Raw genomic sequence first — 24,281 nt, 5'->3', positions numbered from 1 at the left:
TTAAAATCCCAGCTACTTAAGTACTTTCTCTTCCTTTGCTATAAGTTCAAACCAGGAAAGCTTCCGTCTCGCCAGAGACTTCTGGTTGTTTAGTATCATAAAGTTGCAAAAAGTGAGCCAACTGTATCTGCAATCTTTTGCTTCATGCTGACAACTGAATCCGTTACATTAACAACTGTTGTGGCATGGAGTGGTCAAAATCATCCGCAGTAGCAAATACAGAATAAGATGGCAGGTTTACCATTTCAAATGAAAGGTTAGACGATCTGTTAACAGAGTTGTATGCCAAGATTTCGTTATGAATATTCTTGTTCAATGTTTTCAACTGTCTCTCTATTTTGTTTGCAATGGACTGCCCTCCTATCAAACAAGAAGAAATGATAATAATGTGTTAAATAATTAAAGCAACTAAAAGTCAAAAGATTTAGCGTTTAGTCATTGTATATTTTCATTTTGCACAGCTTACTTGCATATTTCTTAATTAAATTCAGCAGACAAAGACGCTCTTTTGCCATTTGGTACAATTATTTTCTTCTTAAAGTAGTTTGCTGACTAAATAAATTTGACGTCCATTTTCTTTGACAGAAAATTTGATTTGCTGTGAACAATTGTTGAGAGTACTTACTTCCTTAATGACTCCACAAATTGACACACGCTTCCCGTCCTCCTTTTCCAGAGCCTCAGCAGAGATTGTAACTGGAGGGGCCAAAAAATTTCGGATATCCTCCTCCCATTTGCTGAATAGGACTCCTTTATCATCATCTCGCAAGTTCTTAAGCTGGAAACAAAATGTGTTTTTGAAATACTATGCACCACGCGTAGATCGAGTTTGAAAAATCTTATTTTAGCATATCACAGGGATAAATTTATGTTTTGGGGAAACTACCCTTTCTGAAACAATTGTAAAAAAAAAAAGGCAGGGTTTGGGAACAACTTGAGCGAGTGCAGGGAAACCCTGCTTTGTGGATCAGCATTTTTATGATTATTAAGAAGAACTTTATCATTAATAAGAAATTCTACTTAGGAATATGTAGAAAAAATTTTTTCTTAAGAACCACTGGGCCAAGAAAGATTAAATTCATATGGTATCATCCTCAAGTAGTGTAGATTCAAGTTTTTTTTTTCAAATCATTACTCCAAGGGGTTGGGTGAGGCCTAAAAGGCCTGTAGTTTTACGTAGGAATATATACTATAAGAAAATCTTTTTCTCAAAACAATAGAGACAGGAAATATAACACTCAAGTGAAATCATGCTCAGGCAGTGTTAATTCAAATTCGTTGAAATCATGATCCCTGGGGCTAGGGTTTTGCCAATATGAGTGTCATATTTTTATAAAGGAATGTATAGGAAAAAATCTTTTGAAATCGTCTTCTCAAGAACCAGAGGGCCAGTTTAGTAAACTCATGACATGTGGAATCATGCTCAGGTATTGTACATTCATACTTAATCAAATCATGACCCCCGTGGTAGGATTGGGCAAAAATGACCAATCAAAGTTTTTCATAAGAATATATAGAAAAATCTTTCAAGTACTCCAAAGCCTTGATTAGTGATATTTTATTGAATAATCCTCAGGTAGTGTATATTCTATTTTGTTCAAATCATGACCCATAGAGGGGGTAAACTTTAAGCCCCCCCCCACATCTTTCCGCCGTAAACTTTCATTTCTGATCTCATATTTGCTTTTTCTTACCCATTTGAGCTGGGGTGTGTCCCCCTATTGTGTAGTGATTATCCTAAATTGTTCAAATCATTTTGGTGGAAGGGGGGGGGGGGCTTAATGTGTATTATAAAGTGGAAAATCTAGTGAAGAGCAGCATCACGAAAGAATCTCAGATAAGCTAGGGTTTTTTTGTTTTAATTAATTTGTACGGTTTTCAAAATCAGTAAGACGTTCTCTGAAATTTGATTCAACTAAATCCTAATTAGGGTCCACCAACTATTTCATTCCAATATATGAGCTGTTTAGAGCAGATTTTATATGTATGCTTTGGGACTGCTTTTTCTCATGATTTATTATATTTAAAAATGTTTTAGTAATTGGTTATGTGTTTTGTAGGGTTTCCAGTTACAACATTTATAAAAAGGATCTACAAATTGTGGAAAGGTACTCACTATGGTCCCTCTCTTGATTTGATGATTGAAGTTTGTCGTAATGACTGCTTCTGATGGCACCTTAAAGATATCACCCCTTTTTCTGGAGAAGGTAACATCAGAGGATACCACTATTATGCGTCCCGTTCTCATGTTCATCAATGGGGTTAAGGTTCGTGTAAATGAAGTCCCAGTATGTGTTGTAAACTTTCTCTCCTCCCCTTCCTCCAAGAATAAAAAAAACTCAAACTGGGATTTCTGAAAAAAAAAAGAGAAGAGTATTGGAAAAGGTATGGCAAGCATTTATTAATCATTATAAACCTCAAATTGTTTATATTGAAAAAGAAATTAATTAAGGTACATATACCAAAGGTAATATAATGAACCAAAGAAATTAATTAAGGTACATATACCAAAGGTAATATAATGAACCAAAGAAATTAATTAAGGTACATATACCAAAGGTAATGTAATGAACCAAATTACCCCAGGTCTTCTCCAAGATGGTCTCCCCATCCTCCGTGGTCATTGATTCTAGGAACTTTTTAATTCTATTCAATCCAGATACTGTAAAAAAAAAATAGCTGAAGAAAAAAAAATCATGATTTTTCAATATCTCTTGAGACAATCAGTGTATTTAGTTAAATGCGCAATAAATAGGTCCTCATTGTCATTTCCTATTGATTACAAAATTAGTATAGATCATACAAATTTTCAAAATGTTTAAAAAAAAGTAACACATGGATATATTTAAAAGTACCTGTTTGTTCTGTAGGGGTAGACAATGAAAGTGTTGTTTCTACAAGTTCTGTTGGGGTCGTTATGGGGTTGGTGCTTCCTGCAAGTTCTGTCAGGGCTGTAGTTGGGTTGGTGTTTCCTGCAGATGATGATGATGATTTGTGTGAACTCGGTGTTCTAATTGACAATACCGAACCTAGCCATCCAAACAGAAATGGTGCCATGATTAATAAACGTCTACACACTGTTGTTGTTGAAGTCCTTACACTGTTCTTAGATGATATAAATTTTGTGGCAGAAGTGCTACAGCTTGCATCCCATTACGTCCCACTCTCCAAATTTCCTGCACAATGTCAACTACGCTTTTTAAGCACCATATAGTATGACATTCGATTATGTATGAATAATTACTTCCATTTCTTTATGAATGATTAGTTCCATTTCTAATGTATGTGTGACTAGCGCACAATTTTTTAGCTTTCTGTGTCAGAAAGTTCATTAAAAAATTTTGTTTTGGTGTCTTGGATTGAAACATCCGCACCTCGGTACCCTGTGGAAGCTCTGTAATAATGTAGTAATCAAAAATTGCATCAATTATCCTAACCAAAGTCATTTCAATTATGTTCTGTATCTTTTCACTAGGAGTTTGATGTTTTCTTTATTTTTTTAATTCTAACTTTAGGGGTCTGCTTGCAGTTGTAGGATCTTTGACACTCTAGATCTTTTGGAATTATTTTTTGTACACGTAGTACTGAGAGCAAGAATAGATGGCTTTGGATAAATTGACCACAGTTCTCCGATATGTGAAAACCAATTTGTATAAGCTAGTTCAGTACATACACAAAAACAAACCATATGAACCCGATCCAATGGGGAACAAGACCGTTGAACATGTAATAAAATTTCACATGAACAATTTCTGTTTATTTCTCTATCTGCTACATTCCTAGCTTCACTGTTCAAAAGATACGCGCAATTCATTGTTTTCTCTCAGTATATGCCCAAATAATTACGGTGGTCTTGACAAATTACAATCAGCTGCTTGTTATGGTTTTGACATCAAATAAGAATAAGGTCTACTTTAAACACGCCCCCTTTAGATTTTACGTATCTGAGATGAGCACTCTTATCACACTGTATTACAACACCAGAACACTGCCCTTGGTCAGTAAATGGAAGCGAAATAAGGCGAGAAGTGTGGTCCTTGGTACCGTGGGACAGTTTGTACATGTGTTAAACAATATTCAAAATAAAATGGCAAGATGCACGTATAAAAAATCAGTTCTGCTTTGGGACAAACTGTAGATCCTGGCACAAAAAATAATATAAAAACAGCCTGTATTTTCCTTGCAACAAAAGACTCTGCTCATGACACAAAAACTATATGTAAGGTATGTAATTAAAAAATAAAAAAAACTCTGACTGGCACAATTAAAAAAGTATAATTAGTAGTGTAATGTTTCTGCAAATCACCAATTTTTATGTTTTATCATCCGTTCCTAAAACTTATCTTTCCTTCAAAATTTTTCTTAATTTTTTTTTGTTTTGAAATTTAACGTGATTTTATTGCATATTTTGCTGTTATCAAGCCTGTCTGTTTCAGATTTCTTGACTTTGGTAGGAGTCATCTTATCATGTAATATTCTATGTTTTCTTATCCGGACTGCTCGAATCTTGATCTGTGTCAGAGGCAGTGGTGTTTATCACTTTTTAAGTCCGAAATTAAAAGATTCCATTCATGGAAAGGTGTCTGTCATTTTTAAAGGTCACTGTCTAGAGATGTTTAGATGTTAAGTTTTAATTTCAATTTTAGATGCTTGGTTTTAATTTCAATTTGTTGTTCTTTTAAAGTATATTCCATGGACTTGATTGCCATATTTGCAGTCTCTGTTTCAAATGATTAAACCAGTGACTTTTTAACAATTCTTGCAATTGTGGTACCTACCATCTTCGCTAGCCAAGTGTCCCAGTTCGTTTCTTTCATCTCACCCTTGGCAGATTTATTAAATACATTACCGCCATCTAGCGATTTAATAAGAGTTGTCGTTCTTGGCGAAAAAAAGGATAGCCAATCAGATGGAGGGTAATATACTTCTTAATGTTTACAAGTATAGAGTTCAACGAGCAAAAGAAACAGGATTCCGAAGAAAAGTTTAACGTTCCGATTCCCACAATAAACAAAGTACACAGAATCAAAGCAATCTGATGTTTTTGTTGGGCTAAAAACAGGCAGCGGGAAGTAAATGATATACAAGAGTTTACCTCTCAGTTGCCCGGATGCTACTATCTAAGTTGTAACAGCACTTGTTTCTATTATGAAAGAAAAGACGTCTGCCAAGGGGGAGATGAGAGAAACGAATCGGACGCTAGGCTAGCGAAGATAGTTTGCTTTGGGCATTGGTCAGATTGCCAGCTTGCATCTCAATATCAGATAAGGAGTAAATGTATCCATAGTATATATTGGATACTCCATATTTTTTTCTACCCTTTTCTACATTTCTACTCTTGCTGTTCCTTTCAATTGCCGCCGCTTGATGATCTTCTTGTGCATAATAGTTCCTTCTCTGGAGACGTGGAGCTTAATCTTACGCTTGTGTCCGGGATCTTCTTTAATAAAGAAACAAGAAAACATTGATGTAACCATCAATTGTCGCCCGGGAAATTTATAAAGTAAACAGTGAAAATGAGTTTTGATCATCAAACCGCTTCGATGTGTGTGAAAGGGCATACGTCTAATTGATGGAGACGATAGTTGCAAAAATTTTGAAAACTTGTAGTCGGAAAAAAATTAATCAAAATGGTTCAAAATTATGTCAGTTGTCGATACTTAATTATGTGTTACTCCTACTTCACTTCTTTATTTAGTTTAATTTAATTGACTCAAATTTTGATGTACTAGTTAACTTTATATATGTACAAATTCAGATCTAAGAGCACATATCCTGGAGAATTTTATAAACTTAAAGTTTCTTAAATTTTTGTTGATATTTCCCATATGTGTTATATACTATATGATTGTGTATATGTTGTAGAAATTAGAGGCTAGGCGTTCTGTCTTAAAACAGAAATCAACTTGGGATGAAGAAAAGAAAAAGAAGGTAGAGGAAGTCCTGCATGTTGATTTCATATCAGAATATGAAAACACCTCAGATGATGACACCATCTAGGAAATTGCCAACCTAAGTTGGCGGTCCGACGAGTGCCTCAAGGCGTTTAAAGAGTTGGACACAAAAGCTGCTACTTTAAAAAGGAAAATATCGAAAAGACAGAGTATGAGAAGAATTCGGTCAAACAGAGAATCCAGAAGAGATAAGTCTGTTGAAGTTACAGCCGAGCAGAAATGGGCAATAGGGATTAATTAAATATCAGTGGTTAAATACTCATGTTTTAATTTGTGTTAAATAAATTTGATGTATTTTTAACAAATCCACATTTGAACAAAAAAAGGAAATACAAGTGTTGTATAATTTTTTACGGTAAAAGTGTTCTCTTGTGATATTTTTTTTGTGTGAAGAAACTGAATATTATGTAATGAGCATGAACAGGCACTTTTAATCTCGATTTGTACTATGTGTGTTCAAGTTTGATTTATTATTTAGTGCATGAACATTATTAATGAGAAGAAAATAAGTAAGACATAATGCAAGGGCATTCTGAAAGAGCTTTGCTGGTAGTAAGTTGCAGATCTTGATACCCTAGTAAAAAAAAGGTGGTGTCTCTGACCGATCCTGTTGCTGTTGCTTGTGGGCGAGTGAGGCTTCCCTGTCAGTGTCTTGATTAGTAATTATGAAAACAAAGAGACAAGGTTAAGATATTTTTAAGTGAAAAGGGGATTTTAATGAACAGTATTTTGCAAGAGAAAACATTAATTATATAAGACCAGAGTATTTTGCATTCTATCAAGATTTCAAAGTGTAAAATAAAAAAAAATAAAACATATAAGCATATATATCTTTTCATAGCTGTTTGTATGTACATATGTTCAGAGCTTATTCCTGATCGTTTAAGGATAGATTAGAAGATTATTAACCGAAAAGTTACGAATGTCTTGCATTACAATGAAATATTGCTTTATAGTTAGTAAATGTATATATAATTGTAGTTGCAGTCCAGAAGAGATAAACACGATGAGTATAGCAAATGCATTGAAATTGGCTGTTACGGATTGAATAACAGGAAGTGCTATGTATGATTATGATGTTTTCCTTGGTTTAAATTGACATAACCAGATGTTGATATGAAGACTAATTTTTTCAGATTACAAAGAGTTTACTCAGTTACAAATTATAACTCTGTCATATTTCTTCTTTGTTTGAGGATTGATTGGCTTTTTGTGTTGCACGGATACATGTACACATGCATTTTAAATATCTGAGTAAATTCAATGTTTTAACAAGTTGAAAAATAAGTGCATGGACATTTAATGTATGATTAACAAATATTTCTTACAAGGTGTTGCTGTTTTTTTTTTTTAGAAAATTTCAACCACAAAATATTAACAAATGATGAATTTTAATTTTATATCAATTCGACTTATCTTTAAGTATTTAATAGGTTTTCATGTGATGCATTTATTTACAGCAATTTTTTTTTTGATGTTAATATAAATGTTTTTTTTTATATTTTCTTTGAAAAAATACCAAAAAAAGAAAAAAATGAAGAGCTAATCCAGTTTAAGAAGGTTGACTCAGAGATCTATAAAATAAAAAGCTGATGTGGCATTCCGAAAGTGGTATAGAGCCACCTTAAGTAGCAATGCCAAAGATATAGGTGGCGTTGCGCGCGCGTGATTTTGTAAACACGAAGAATTTCGACCCCGATGAACATCATGTTATATTACGCATCTTGACACCTTCCATGCCTTCTCTGATGTTTTGATTGGTGGATATTCTTAAAGTTATGACCTTGAACTAAGTGTATTTCAATATCTTACATGTATCGGGAAAATCTCAAGAGGCATTGTTAGTAAGCGCAATTGAATTTTTGTTAACTGCCCTTTTCAGATTTAACGATCGAATACGCGAAAAAAGTGGTGATATTCCATAAGGTTATTGTATAAACTAAAGCTATCATTAAAGTAAACCCACGTAATATATTTTAAAATATTCGATAATCTAATGTACCATTAACCGAAAGTTAGGACAGAGGAAATTCGTTTGTAAATCTCCGTGGCTAAATTAGACTCTTCAATTAGGTTTAAAGCCCCAAATAATGTGTAGAAAGTATTGCAATGTATATTTTGCTGTTTTACAAATGTGAAGACATATTTAATTAAGTTTCTAATATTATCTGTAAGAAAAATCAGGACTGTAAGTGCTAGGGAAGACTGTCAGTACCACAATCTCTCTGTAAGATTGAATCTGACAATGCAAATAATAAGGCTATCTATGAATATAATCTTTTTGAAAACTTAAGAAATAAGTTGATCATCTAAAAATTCTAAAACATAATTCCTAGATACGACGATGTGAGTATGTGCACATTGTCATAAGTATGTATTTGTTTATGCATGTATTTATAAAGATAAATAATGTACAACTTCTACAAGAGTTTTAAATTTAAGACCCAAGAAATTGAAATGCTTTAAAAGATGCATGGCACTTAGTGACTTACTGATCGTGTCTTTTATTATTTTTTTTTTGTAAGTTTTTGTAAACAAATTCTCATCAGAATACATGTACAGTTAAATTCTTAATTTTCATTCTTTCTGAGTGATTGCATTTGATAATCTTGTTTCAATGTTCACATAATATCATTTGGATAACAACACAATTTTATTTTAAAATTGACTTGGGATTGCTCAGTAATCTCATTTGATGTTTAAATAAGGGGTGTTAGCTATAACCTAGTATGCCAAAACAGTTTTAAACTTGGAGAAAAATCTCATAATTTCGAATTTTGGTAATAGGGGGCCTTTGTTGATTTTCAGCACTGTTTCAGCTTAGAAGTTCTAGAATAGTACTTATTTTTTTTATTTATTTTCATCATTTTTTTTTTTTGCTAAAAAAAAAATTTTTCTGTTCCTTGTTATTCAAATATTGAAAAAATGTAACTTAAATTTCTTTAAAATCTTCTCAATTTGATTGAAAAAACCCTATGGCCTACATAAATCACTTAATGTAATTATACAACTGGTCTTATCTATGTCATGCTCATGCCATAAGTAAAATGTAAATAAGATTTGATATGGACATTAAGGCACATTCTATACATTGATCATTTTGAAATATAACATAAAACTTATCATCACTGTGAAATTGTAGCAGAAGTATTATATATGATTTTTAAGCTAAAATTTGGTTTCTTTTCGTTTTACACTTTATTAAAATCGTCGTATATATCATGGTATTGACTCTGGACTAAATTGGAAGGCTTTCCTTCTTTAAAATATTTTGATTGTGAATGTTATTATATTTTAATTCATTATGCCTATTTCCCCTAAATTCAATATGTATATTAACTTTTATTAACAGGTCAAAGTCCTGGGTGGTATTGGTGGGGACAGTTTGAAATCAACTGTGAGAAGGCTTTTGAAATATATGATTGAAAACGATCTCGCAAAGCAGATTAGTTGGATGGGAAAAGGGGGGAAACTCGCCTTCTCCTCCTTAAAACTTAAAGGAATTCTGATAAGTAAGTACACAAACGGCGTGTTTGATTATTATGAAGAGACAATACTCTTATAAAACAGTGCTTATGTATATGTACGATGAAAGACAGATTTAAGTTTAACACTAGATACATTTTACCTTTATTTTTTCAGAAGGTGTTCGTAGGAACAGATTATGCTCTTCGGCCAGAGAGGCTGAAGTACGCCAGATTACAAAAGAATGATTTCGATATGCGACAGATAGGGAGGGGGGGCAGGAAGAGGAAAGGAAGAAGACGGCAGCAAGAGAGTTGGAGCAGGCTGAAGAGGACCAACGTGATGATTCCTAAATAACTGTATTATCTATAATCATTGGCAATTGGCTTTTCATTGTTTTTTTTTTATTTTCATACATTTATTCTTATGCAAATGTATTTCTTTATATTTTTAATTCTGTATTCCTTTATTTCTTTCTTCATTAAAACATTCTTATATTTCTTTCAAATGATCCAGTCGCCCGCGTGGCGCAGTGGTTAGAGCGTCTGTTCTAGAGTCGAGAAGTAAGGTGTCAATCCTTACGTCGCGGGTTCGAATCCCACAGTGGGACATGGAGACCGGTCCTTCGGATGAGACCGTATAAACTGAGGCCCCGTGTCGCATTTTGTGCTGGCACAAAAAGATCCCTCATTGCTCAAAGGCCCTGAGTGCCGAGCATAGGACAAAATTTGTAGCCCTTCACCGGCAAGTGGTAGCGTCTCCATATGAATGAAAAATTCTCGAGAGAGACGTTAAATAATATACAATCAATCAAATGATCCAAATTATGTTACACAAAAAAATAATGAAATTAATAATGGATAGCTTTAATAAAGTTGTTGTACATTGTATCTACATTTAATAAAATTTGTTGTCATTGCATGAAAAGGTTGACATGGGGCCTACATTGGACCAACATTATAATCATCTTTGGGCGACATTGGGTCAACGTAACGCCAACATTTAGGAGCATGAATATATTAGGGGCCAAGCAAAATAGTCTTCAGTGTTAAGATCACATCATGGAACTATGATACTGAATTTAATATTAACATCTAACATTTTAATACGAGCCTATTTTTTTTTCATTGGCTGCCTCTGACAATGTAGGACAAACATCTTCTTCAAAAGTTACAAGAATATCCATTATAAATTAAATAATTTTATCGATTTCATGATTCTTCATTTTGCAATTCATAAATTTTTAATGATCACCTTTTCATTGTTCATTCATTCACCTTAAATTCAAACCATGTTCATTTTAAATTTAATGTTTTGAATTATTTTACAAAGAGACCTTTTTTTTTTAACAAAAAATATCTGCCAAATATCACCTTAGTATGAATTTTATGTACAGAGTACATTACTTGACTAATCACACTTTCACATTTATTCACTCAATTCTTACACCTTTAATATAAAAAAAAAAAGTTATAATGATTTTTATCACTTCTTGATTTCTGCACTCTCTCTTTGAACCTGTATAAATTGCAAATTTCAGTTTGCATTCATCTTTAACGAAAAATAACCAACAGAAATGTTCCTTTTTGTGTATCTTTTTTTTTATGTTGAATTCAAGGAAATTTTAAACAATAAATCATTTCATATATAATCTGTATCATCATCTTCGATCTTCTGTTAGTTGCTACTTCCAGTTTGATTTTCTTCTTGTATGTTTTTATCATTTCTTGATTGCCCTGAAGGACTTCAAACTGATATCAATAAATCTTATCTATAATCTCATTAATAAAAAAAATAATAATAATAAAAATAATACACAAAATGGGATCGGAGATGACTTTAATTTAGACACAATGCTCTACAATTATTTCACAGGTCCCTTACTCCTTAGGTGTGGAGGAGACGGGGGGTGGGGGGGTGGCCTGAGCTGTCACGGTCATGGTGGTTTCCATCCTACTACAATCGCATGCACTGGACTCAAAGGAGGTTGGAGGTGTCAAGAAAATTGGCTGACGTGGAGGCTCCGGGCGCGGCGGAGCGGGGGTGCGTGGGGGTGAAGGTGCCAGCCGCTTCCTCACCGTCATCGGTATCGGGCCGGACTCCGGGGGGGGGGGGCTCCTTCCTCCGCAAACTGCGATGTCGTAAGCATCAGTAACTGGAGATATAAGAAAAATAGGTTTAAATTACGAATTAAATTTTATATTACTTAATAAAAACGATAAATATTTATTAGTTTTTTTTTATTTCATTCATAAAATTGATAACATTCATAATATATTATTTGATTAAGAAAATGAATCACAAGATGATATTACATTAAAAATAATTGTTTTTTTTTCTCATATATTAAAAACATGTTTTTCGATATAATTTTTTTACGATTTATTTTTGATGTGTCATTATTGTTACTAAAATCATATTAGTCATCTATTGTATGAATTTCCTTTCAATTAAATACATGCTTACACGAAATATAAGACAAGAATATTAAATATTCCATAAATTTGTATCATCGTGCAATATACCCAATGCGTCGGTGAAATCCGAGTCATCCTCGCCTGAAGTTCCAATTTCCAGACATGATTAATCGATCAGATCGGTAATCGATCACAAATCGATTGTAATCGAACACTAATCGATTGATTACTTATGGTCATCGATCATTAATCGATCAAACTCCTCAGGAAGTTTGATCGATTACTTTTTGATCGATAATTGATCGATAAATTCATTAACAAAACATAAATACAATAAAAACTATCTGATCTGACACTTGCACAATATATTTAATTTTATGCGAGTCCCGGCCCTTATTTCATTTTTTTTTTCTCTCGTGGTCTTGATATTTTGCACTCTGAAGCCCTGTGATTTTTGTCATGGCTTTTGACATGCACATAATTTGTCTCCCACTTCATGTCAGATTAGAAAGGTTTCACTGAACCATAATGCCACAAAAATTAATGTTTGCTGCATTCTGATTTCAAAGAATTATTGAAGTATAGTGACTTTGGAAAATTAGTTATGGGTGCTTTTATAAAATATAGTACCTCGTAAGTGACCAAGTCTAGTAAATTCTTGGTAGTCATGGTAGTATAGTATGTGATTAAACCATAATCAAGTTTAAACACACCATTACAGTATCTAGACTATTTTTAAAAAAAATTATCAAATGCCAATATTAATAATTTTTTTTTTACTACTCGCCTTGACTGCAAATGTGATTTATATTTTAAAATCCCTGTGTTGTCTTTTTTCGGGTAGGTTAAAATTATAAATGGATGATCTATTGTAATAGCTTTTGTTCAGTGTGAGTAAGAATTCTGAATTTTGCTTATGACGTTGCATTTCCTTGGCAGTCAAGGTTTAACCTTTCATCAATTTTTATGGTTTTTTTGAATGCTTTATGTTTCCACACAGTGTCACACAGTCACTCTATCAGCAAAATACATGACTGTGTGTATTTATCCATTTATATAAGTTCTTGAGTTAAATATTAGATTTATTAAACATAATGTGAATTAAAATAAATAGAATTGATATACTCAAAATGCATTTTATGTCTACTTCTACCACATAATTAGAGAAGTTGAAATAAAATATACTAATTGCATGTCATTGCCACATTTAGATTGCAATTCAAATAAGTTCAAATATCCAATCAATTCAATTTAATATTTATTGAAGTTTTAGTTTGCACATTTCTTTCCGGTTCCATGTCCACTTGGCATTTAGATAGTTTCTGTCTGAAATATAAATAAAGTGATATTGAGTTTTATAATATCTTTAGTAAAGAGAATTAAAAATGCTTATTTCAAAATTACCTTTGACATATAAAGAATTAATTATTGTATTTGATGATAAAATCAATTGGATTTCATTAATCAAAATGCAGAGGTGTGATTATTATTACCTTATAGGGAACATTTTGCTCACTCCGCTCTTTCACCAATCTTTCAAGAGCAGGTGCAGCCGCATGGACCTCATAAATACATGGCTGCTCTAGGCCTCCCCCTCTTCTCCGCCTACCACCTACCACCCTCACATTGTACATCCTCCAGTACTGTTGGTTTGCTCAATGAATCATGCCTAATAAGTAAAGATATGTGAAGTTTGACTTAAGTGCTTTATAACTATCACACTTGGGAATTTCTTTTTCTGGTGTGTTGTTTAAAAATCAGTAGGATTTATTTCCATTGAAGTGCTTGTTAAAAGTTCTGTGCCCTTTCATTGTAGATTTTTAAAAATAGAATTCTTATTATTTATATTAAAATATTTTACTGTATTTGCAACTTCACTGATCTTTCAAATATCTTCAAAATTTACAAACATGTTTACCCTTTAAACTTTAAGTGTGCTGATAATTTCATGAATAATGTTTCAAAACAAAATGTTTTTTTAATTAGAATATCCTTATGCAACTATATTTTCTGTTTTATTTATCTGTGCTTCTTTCAATTTATTGGTAGTCTAATATTAGTGTTTATCATGTTTATGCCCTCCTTCCACTGATTCCACCACTTTTTTTCTCTCACTCAAGAATTTTTCAAAGCATTTTTGGGATATTAATTCATCAATGCATTAGAAATTTTTACCTGCTTGAAATAAACATCTAATTTGCAGTGTGACATTTTTTATAAATTCTATCAATAATTATAGGGCAGCTGTTGATTATATCATACTAGTATGTAAAAGGACACATGTAAATGTATTTAGTTTATTGAGTACTTTTTGGGGAGGAAGGGGGGATGGAGGTCAAAGTTTTAACTGCATGTGGGTTCTGTGACCATACAGTAAAGCTTATGGTTAGTACAAACACGGATATTGCGAATTCGCAGATATAGTGAAGTCATCTTGGATCCCAAGCTATATAAACTTATTAAATTTCTTATACGGTTATAACGAATTACTGATATAGCGAAGTAATTTCATGGGTCCCAATGACTTCGTTATAACCGAGTTTTGCTGTATTCTATTTAAAAATCAACTCAGCCACCTTTTTCCCCAAAACACTCTTTTTTTCTCTAGCATAGAATGGATGACCAAGTTTTTATTACTACCTTAATTAATAAAATGAGTAAAAGGAAGTTTATGATCCTTCACTGAAGAAATTAGAGTTGAAAGTATATTATACAGTATATTTTAACAGAATGACAATAAAATACTTAGAGGATATAATCCTCCTTACTTTTTTTTTTATTTGAAAAATGTATAGACTATAGAAAATTAATTGCTACCTTGAAAGAAAGATTTTACTAATTAGGTAACAGATAAAAACTTTCACAACAGAATACTTTGTCGTAGATTGAAAAATATGAGATACATACCATAAAATCTCATAATAAAGCTTGTTTTGGACAGATAATATTTCCACTGTGTGAAAAATATCCTTAACTATCTGTGGCACTCTCCCATAAATATTTTCATTCACAATAACCTTGAATGCCTTCTTATCATAGGGATTGTTTGTTTCTGGGCACACTTTCATGTAATCCATTCTAACACTTAATTTACTGGCATGTCTTCCTTTTACTGAAGATGGAATGAGAACTTTAATTTTTTTGCTGCTTACTTCTGACATTGTTAACTTCAAATACTTCCATCAAGCATGATCTCAGTGCCACCACCAACTTTATCACCTATGTGACACAACTGTAACACCATAAATCAAGTAAATCGGTTTATTCTGCATCCTCTTTTTACAGAGGCTCTCTAAATAATTGGCATTTAAACATAAAATCTAGAAACAGCAAACCTCTGACAATCTCCCTTTCTCACAACATATTTACATCAGCATGTACTTGCATTCACAATTACTTTGGCCATTAAGCATATATTGGCCAAACAATACATAATGGAGAACAAAGAATGTGCATACAAAAAAGCCCTTTGCATATTTACATGTATATACAGTTACGGGTGTAGCATGTAATTCAAATTTTTGAAAGTATGTTGACTAGATTTAAAACAAACAATTATTAAACATGGTTCTTACCAATTATACATTATAAGATTACTATTGTAGTACAATTTCAATCTATACTATTGTAGTACAATTTCAATCTCAACAGCATTACTAGTTTATGAATTAAAAAAAAAAGCAACAAAAACATCTAACACTTATTCTGAAGGAAAAAAATAGAATTCTAGTGTTTTTTTTAAATAATATTGTTAATAATATTAACAGACTTTCTAAATAATTAAGAAAAAATGCTAGAACTGGTTGTAAAAATACAAATAATCATAACAATTTAAAAAAGAAAATTTGGATACTTTTGTTGTGAGTATTGAATGAATTGTTCAAATGTTCCATTTCAATATCTAATAATTATTTACGAAGCTGTCCAAATCATCAGGTATACTAGAATCCACAGATTTCTCCTTTCCAGCCGGGAAATTCCTGGCTCTTTGGTTGTTAAACCACGTCCTTACTTGAATAGTGTCTACATTAAGGGTTTCTGCTATGAGCTGCTGTTTTTTTGCTGATGGTCTATTGTCTTTTTTGTACAATCTTACAAGCACAGCAAGCTGAACGGGTGAAAATCTTGTGGCTGTTTTCCCTTTCCCCCTTGATTTCTCTGATCTTCTACACCCATAAGCTGAAAAAAAAAATTATGACATCAATCCATGGATTGAAATCAATTTTATATAGTTGTGCTTGAAACCCTGTTTGAGGTTATCATTGTTAAGAATGCGGGTCATTATCTAATAAATACTAGGATAAATTTCTATTAACCATCCCTGTTTCCTCTAACCAGAACATTAACAGTTTGCTCAGATGATGAGCCACCTTTGACTAATGGCATTTTATTGTGTAGTTAAGCCTCAGCATGTGTTGTCTAGACCAAATAATCAAATGCAAGTTAAGCAACTGTATATCTGTAGTATTGAACTGTCAATCAAAATTAACCTTACAACCCTGTGTGTTACTTTACCACTATGAGCAATACTTAGGAAAAAATCATATTTGTAAATAGTTAAATAAATATGCTTGTCTAAAATGAAATATTTAGTTCAATAAAATCAAAAACTTCATACCTCTTTGTTGGGTACATTTCCGTTTTGTTTCGCTTTGTCGGTCCTCAGAAGACAGCCACTTCTGCGTCTCAAAGTACAGCTGTTTTCCTCTGTGGGTCAAGTCTTTGGAAGTTTTTGGTCCCGCAGCCTTGGAAAAGAGATCACTTAAGTTAGATTGTGAGCACCTTAAAATGTGTTTAGCTGCCATTCTTTGCGATATTCCAAACTTCTTTAACTTCTTCTTAAACAGATTGGACACTGTTTAAATGTCAATATGGTCCTCCTCATCTGAACTCAGAATCTTCACACGATTTTGGAGCATATTCATCTCATTCCTCTTCAGTCTCTGGCTCCTCTTCTTCTTCTTCATCCTCTCCTTCACTACTAAAATGAAAGGGATCTGTTTCTGAGGAAACGGTTGGATCTTCCATACCCTGCTCTGATCCTTGTACATCATTATTTTCTTCGCGCAAGTCGGAGGGTCCAGAAATGTCGACACTGGAATTATCCGAATTATCCTTAGATTCATTTGCTTGATAATTTGAATCAGGGCTAGAAGGCTCAGAGTCTTGAGTACTTTCCTCATCTGATATTGGCCTGAGTCTCTTTCTTGGAGGAAATAACGATGGTAATGCATCATCATTCGATGCCTCGCTATCACTGCTCAGAATATTGAACTCTTCGGAACATTCAAGAACATCTAAAATCTCTTCTTCAGACATATTTATGAATATTTAACAAATAAACTAAACCGTTTCGAACCCGTGGGCAGAAATAAAAAAAAAATAAATGCCCCCTCAAACCTTCCTCCCCCTAATTCAATTAAAGTATGACATTCAATGCAATTTGACACTTACTGTGATATAGTGCTTTGATGACAGGTGTTTTCTGTTCAGTCTACAGGAATAGGTTGGGTATTTCATCTGAGGAGAACACACAAAATGAGTCAAATGTTGAAAAATGTCATTGAATGACAAATGTTACTGTTATCAAACACAAATGGATTACTTTACAGTTACTAGATCAACTAAGTTTCAATACAGATGATATTCTAAATCGTTTGTCTTTGACACTGAGATGTGAAAGGAAATGAAACAGATTCAAAGAGACAGGGAAGCAGTTACTTGGAAGCACCAAAGAGACACCCTAAGGTTTCTCTAGTTCAACAAATTAAAAATCAATTAGCACACTGACACAAAATGGCAATGAATGGATCAGCTTTACTCTCTTCACCTACCATTTGATTTACTGCAAGTAATGCAGTGTGCACAAAACTATGCCAATGACTGAATGAGGAGATATTCTATATGGAATTTAACTTTTGAGTGATTGTCAATGATTATTTTTATCATGCCTGCTTTTACAAGAATAATAATTTCTGTGTTAACAGCATTCCTTTTACTATGCATATTCTTGGAGGGATCTTGTACAAAAATTGATGTTGTAAAATCTATAATCAAAACTTCTGAATTATACCATCAGGTCCAATTTACAGAAGATTCAGTCTACTGCAGTGCTTGCAAAGTTACAATATCCCTAAAAAAAAACAATCATCTTAGCAATGTAATGCGCCATTTTGTGTCCGATAATCATAAATTTTGTGCTAAATGGATTCTAACTGAACAGGCTGATAAAACATTAAAGGTAACTTCCCTTAAGCAAAAAACAACATTGGATTCCTTTTTCCTGAAGACCACAAAACAGCCAAAGGACTTTACACCTGCAAAACCTGGGAATATTGTCTCACATGGAAAAACCACAGGAGAAGAGTCTAAAATTAGACTAAAGGAACTAAAGTACAAAGAAGAACTTTCCCTTCAACAAGACGGCATAAATCAGTACAAAGCAGATCATATGTGTAAGAATATTCAGAGAGAGACTAGAGAATTTTATCAAAACACTGGGCACATCAATAATCAGAACAGAATTTATTTTGAATCTGTTGCATCAAATATTGAAAGACACATTTGTTGGTCATCTAAAACAATCATTGATAAAATTGATGAAAAAGAATCTGCTTCTGACCAAGTGTGGTGCTTTAAAAATCAACATGCAAGTTACTTAATGGAATCAGCTATTGAAAATTCTGAAAAAGTACAAGCAACAAATCAGAAATTACTTGAGGTCTACCTTCATGAAAAACTTCAAGCAATGTCTTCAATTCTTAATCGTCAACAATATTTTCAGCCAACTTATACTACTGATCAAATCATGCATTCACTGGAGAAGACTTTATTCACTGACAACAGAGCCATTGATAAAGATTCCTACATCAAATTTTCTTTACTGCTGGAACAAAAGTCCACATTAGCAAATTTTATGGGTGATTTACTTAAAAATCTGGAAAAGAGAAAACCAGTTTGGAGTGAGGCAACATTGAACTTGTTTAGTTTATTACTTAATTACGGAGGACCAGCAACTGTCAATTTGATGAAAAGCAATCTTGGAGGACCAAGCTTATCTCACGTTTATGTAAAGGCTAGGCAAACAATTCCAATAGAAACAGCATTAACAGAATTGTCATTTAAATCAGCATCAAAGTTTTATCAAAGCATTTTGAAAGATTTAGAATTGAAATCTATAATATTTACTGTAGCAGTTGATGCAACCCCTGTTTTACCGCTACTAAGAGCCAAAGGAAATGAGCTTCTAGGATTTGCAACCAATTCCAGAATAACAGTTTACTCAGCAGATGACATTATCCAAGCTTTTAAAAATAAGGACTTGACTCGAGCACAACAAACTTATGTTATAGTGTTAGTTCCTATGCGTTCAGACATTCCTTATTATATTCTGGCAGCACCACCAGTGACTAAAGGTGAAAGTCACAGAACTGTTTCAACCTGGCTGTCTATGTCCAAGCAGTGGGGAGAACTCCATGGGCTAAATATTCTTGGCTTAGGGGCAGACGGAGATTCAAAAGTTAGGTCTTTTTACCTAAGCAGATATTCAAAAACTGATGAAATTAACAATCTATATACTATCGACCGAGCTGATTTTACATTTGGACTTCCTGTAAGTGGTGCAATGTGTATGGATTGTCCTTTTCCAGATCCCAGGCATTTATTGAAGAAATGGAGAAACCAAATTCTAAATGTACGACGACTTTTAATTATGGGTGGATACTCTGTTCAGCTGGAGCACTTAATGAAACTAGCTGATTGTGAAAGTTATAAACACACACTAGGACTTTGGAAAACCGATATAAGAGTAAATGATAAGCAAAATGTCAATGCTGCAATACGTTTATTCCAGCCAAATGTGCAAACTCATTTAGAACACTTTGGAGGTGAGAAATACTCTGGAACTATTACATATTTATATATTGGAAGTTTAATGCATGATCTTTTCTTCAATAGAGAACTATCAATAAACCAACGAATACAGAATGCATGGACACTTGTACAGTTTACAAGGCTTTGGAGAAGTTGGATTAAATTATTAAATTATGACACTGACAAAACCTTCATAAGTGATCAAACATATCATGATGTCATTATTACTGGCCATTCATTTATTCTGATGACAAAACTTCATTTTTTGCACTATGCAGACCAACCATTTGAACCATGGACATGGGGATCAAATGCTTGTGAGGATGTTTTTTTAAAATGCATGTGTTTTGTGCGAACAAAAAATAATTTTTGCTATGCTGAATTTCTTGACATATGCAGACGCATCCAAAAAGTTACAGAAACTGAAAATAAACTACACAAGAAATACCGAGAATCAACCAGAACTAATTCCGAGATTGAAGACATCCTGACAGTCATAAAAGAAGAAATGGAAAATGCAGACAAAAAGACATGCAAACTTTTAGAAAGGACCAAGATGAAAGAAGATCTGATTAAACATGGCTTACTTGGGGAGGACAACAATATTAAACACAATACCTGGAACAACAAAAAACAAATATTTTATACAGAAGAGAAAGATGAATTAGAGGATCTAAGCCAGGATGAAATTGAAAGCTTAAATAATGAAGAAATTTTACTTACCACATTTGCAAATGATCCCGATTTACTCCATAGCGCAGATCTTGTAGATATGGCATGTGACATGGAGGATAGCCAAAATGCAGTGGAAAAGATTCACCCATCTCCTGGTGATTCGGCAGCCATAAGTGACCAGAGCAGTGCCAATATTCCCACCCAGAGTGGTTCAGTCTTAGATCACAGTCCTACCATCATTCTTAACGAACATCTCCCAGCATTACCTGCAGAAGAACAAAATGATCAGTTTTCAGAATCTAGTCAAAATCCAAAGAAGAATACCCATGTGTACTATAAAGGAAACTGGTATCACATAAACAAATTCATATCATGGGAACAGGGGAAATTTTACATGCCAAAACAGTCTCGTTTAACCAGGTTTTATTCCAACTATATTATTTTTGATAAATTTTTGCCGCAAAGTCCATCTTCTTGTGACATGGTGTTGTCCACGGATAATTTTATAGCTGTTTGGGTTAAAAGTTCATACTATTTCGGTCAAATTGTCAGAATTGTAAAACCATCAGCCAAAGGAAAGTCTGCATATCCTATTTTTCACTGGAAAAAGGAGAACAACAATCCAGTTGACTTTGCTTTACGTTTATTAGAGAAAAGAGAGAATTTGGGAATTGTTCCAGAAACTTTGCAGAATAGCAATATCTTTAAATGGGTTTCATCTAAAGAATTTGTAAACAAGTTAAAACTTGAAGAAAGACAGGGGGTGTACACCATTGATCCAACATGCAGACAACAACTTATTGAAGGTAATTATACTCATAGAATATAAAATTAGATTGTCTAACATTTTATGTAAACATTCAGCTGCTGAACTAAAACAACACTGAACAGCTGAACTGTTCAATGTAGAACATTTTTTTAAATAGATTGTTTTTCTCAAGGAAATTTAAATTATAATATTTGTAATATAATTAATATTTGAGTAGAAACATGAAAAATAACTCACCATTTCATTGTTTGATGATAAACCATTGAAAAATCTTCTCATCAGCCTCGTGAATTCTATCTTCGACCTACTTGCGTTTTGGATTTTATGAAATCCAAACCCGATGTTTTTTTTTCTTTACAAATTCATAATAAATACATTGTGAGCATGCCTTAATATTTATTTAGCTTTACCACATTTGCAAAAAAATGATGAAGAAGAGGATTCAAGGAAAAGGGAAATAAAGAAGAGGAGAATTGAGGAAAAAAAGTCTGGCCCTCCTGAAAAAAATGACAGGTATAGATCTTCATCAGTACAGTACATGTAATTCCATAATGATTAGGCCTATCACAGTTTTCCAGAATTAATCTGTGGTACAGTCATCATGTCTCTATTTGCTTATTACATCCGTGTATAATTAATTAACCTGTGATACACAAAAATAATTGAATAAACTTTTTTTTATAAACTTAAGCTCAGATTTAATTTTAGCGATTATGATTGACTCCCCCCCCTCCCCGGGGGGAATGCATGTATGGTTAATAAGGAACTCACATTTATTGCAGTGGAAATCTTAAAAACTGTTCTGAAGGAGCATGGGGTTAAATACACGAGTAAAGACAAGAAAGCTGACCTGGTGAGACTTGTCAAGGAAAAAGTTATGAGAAAAAGAGGTACAAACTGATTTTTAAACAATTTTTTTAACTTAACTTGTACATGGAAATAAAATGAAATTAGAGGAACAGGCTGAAATTTCTTCTCTGAATGTGCATATTATTTTTTTGTCACTATATATATCTGACAGTTGAAAATGGTTTAATACCAGTATTATAATATGTACTTTATTTCTATTCTAATAGGTGGAAATACTGATTCCATTTACATCACCAGCCAGGCCAAGGGACATTTAAAGAAAACAAAGAAACTCTTGAAAATTGTCTTAAAAAGAACAATATTTTACAGTTATTTTTCTCTTCCATTTGATTTAAGCAAGCATTTCTTGTATACATTGTTTATGCACATGCTGCAAATTTTATTGGTGGTATTTGGTGTTCAGCTTTTTGGTGTGATCCTTGCCCTGTCCTTGTTTTTGCAATTTGTATTTTTAATGCTTTGGAATATAGTAATTAAATGTCATGTTAAATGGGTTGCAATCAGAAATCTGGACAGTATAGCTGATGTTAAACCCATATGTCTATGTTAAAATGCATAATCTTATTTTGCGTTGTGTTTGACAACTATGATAATCAGTAGATGTGAGTAAAATGAATGTATTTAATCAAATATGAATTCAATACAAGTCAACAACTGTAAATCTTGTGTTCCTCATGTATGGTCATAATTACAATTTATAGTATTAAAAGAGTTATCGATTAATTATCGATCAAAAAGTAATCGATCACTAATCGATCAAACTTCCTGAGGAGTTTGATCGATTAATGATCGATGACCATAAGTAATCAATCGATTAGTGTTCGATTACAATCGATTTGTGATCGATTACCGATCTGATCGATTAATCATGTCTGGCAATTGGCGTCATTCGTCGATTCATGTTTTCAGACACATTGTTGATAGTCGAAGTATAAATGTGATGTATTTTAGTAGTGTCAGCAGAATTATCAGTGTTAGGTGAAAATGTTGTTGAAGTCTGAGAAATGTTTGTAGAATTATGTGTGATTGGAGTTATATTATGGACCGTGCTTGTGTTGATAGTAAATGTAGTCTTGTCAGTCGTATGTTTGTAAGTCGTCATCCTTAAAAGGGTCGTAAAAAAAGATGTGTCCAACAATTCTGTAGTTGATCTTTTAATTTTTAGTGTCGATGATTCAGTAGAATCTGAAGTCCAATAAAATAACTTTTGTAAGAAAAAATCAAATCGGTTAAAAAAAAATTATTATAAATGTATACAAGGAAGTTCTGAAAGCCTTTTTTTTACTTCGAAGATTATACAAAACATAAAATAAAAATAGAACTGAATGATAAACAAACTGGAAATATTAAAATAAAAAAATTAAAAATCAGAAATGTAAAGTGTGTAGAGAAAATCCTTCGTTATAAATGATTTGAATTGTTTGAATTATCTTTTCACATTGGTGGACAATGTAAGGACGAAATACGCTTACGACCAGAGAACGAAAGAGATACTCCAGAAAAAAATATTTAACATTGTATGTTCAGTGTTTACTAATTACTAAAATATTGCAGCACTACAACAGCAGTTTTACCAGCGCAACCAAGAACAGGGTGAAACTCTACAAAAGTACTCACTGGCGTTGATGAAGCTTATGGAGAAGATCCACAACAAGGATTCAAGTGTGATTACCGATAAGGACACAATGTTGAAAGAAAAAATTGTTGATGGAATTCGTGATGATAGTCTGAGAAGAGAGATGAGACGTTACTTACATCAGTTCAAGGATATGAACTTTCCTAAATTTAAAGAGACAGTGATAGACTTGTCAGAAGATTACAGAAGTCGTAATCTACCACAAAAGTGTTCATCAGAAGGAGCCAAAGTACAAAATAAAAGCCCTGTTTCTTCTCGTTTAAAAGGTATGACAATTATTAATGTTTTTGAAAAGCAGGACAAACTTCAAGGTCAAAAACCATAGTGAATATTGAAAGGCCTTTTCACAGGTAATGGACCCTTATAAAATGGAAGCTTTCGAAAGTTTTTGTCAATTTAAAGTAATGTTATTTTTTATGTAGGTCAAACTCCAAGATGAAGGTCACAGGGTCAAAAATCAGAGTATATTTGAAAGTCACATGTCACAAATAATGCAAATGAGATATATGAAAGTCCTATCTCAAATCATTCAATAATCATTATCAAGTTTTAAGTTCTAGTGACGGATCTACATAATAAAATCAGTCGTACAAATCAAAAACCAAGTTGCAGGCGTGAGAACC

General features: G+C 32.9%; 1 protein-coding gene across 1 annotated transcript; it reads right to left on the bottom strand.

Annotated features, from left to right (window-relative positions):
* Positions 1 to 16,762: 16,762 nt before the first annotated feature.
* LOC134258097 (acidic leucine-rich nuclear phosphoprotein 32 family member B-like) lies at positions 16,763 to 17,155 on the bottom strand. The gene has a single exon (XM_062740659.1). It carries the CDS (start codon positions 17,153 to 17,155, stop codon positions 16,763 to 16,765), a length of 393 nt encoding a protein of 130 aa, XP_062596643.1.
* Between the last annotated feature and the right edge of the window lie 7,126 nt (positions 17,156 to 24,281).

This window comes from Saccostrea cucullata, unplaced genomic scaffold (assembly GCF_032062105.1).
Source record: "Saccostrea cucullata isolate Sc308-1 unplaced genomic scaffold, CSIRO_AGI_Scuc_v1 ctg1095, whole genome shotgun sequence".
In the NCBI taxonomy this organism is placed as follows: Eukaryota; Metazoa; Mollusca; class Bivalvia; order Ostreida; family Ostreidae; genus Saccostrea; species Saccostrea cuccullata.
The sequence above is the reverse complement of the archived record's forward strand: the minus strand, read 5'-3'. Positions and strand labels throughout refer to the sequence as shown.

Coding starts and splice junctions, on each gene's coding strand:
- LOC134258097 (XM_062740659.1), bottom strand. CDS start 17,155: ATGTCTGAAGAAGAGATTTTAGATGTTCTTGAATGTTCCGAAGAGTTC.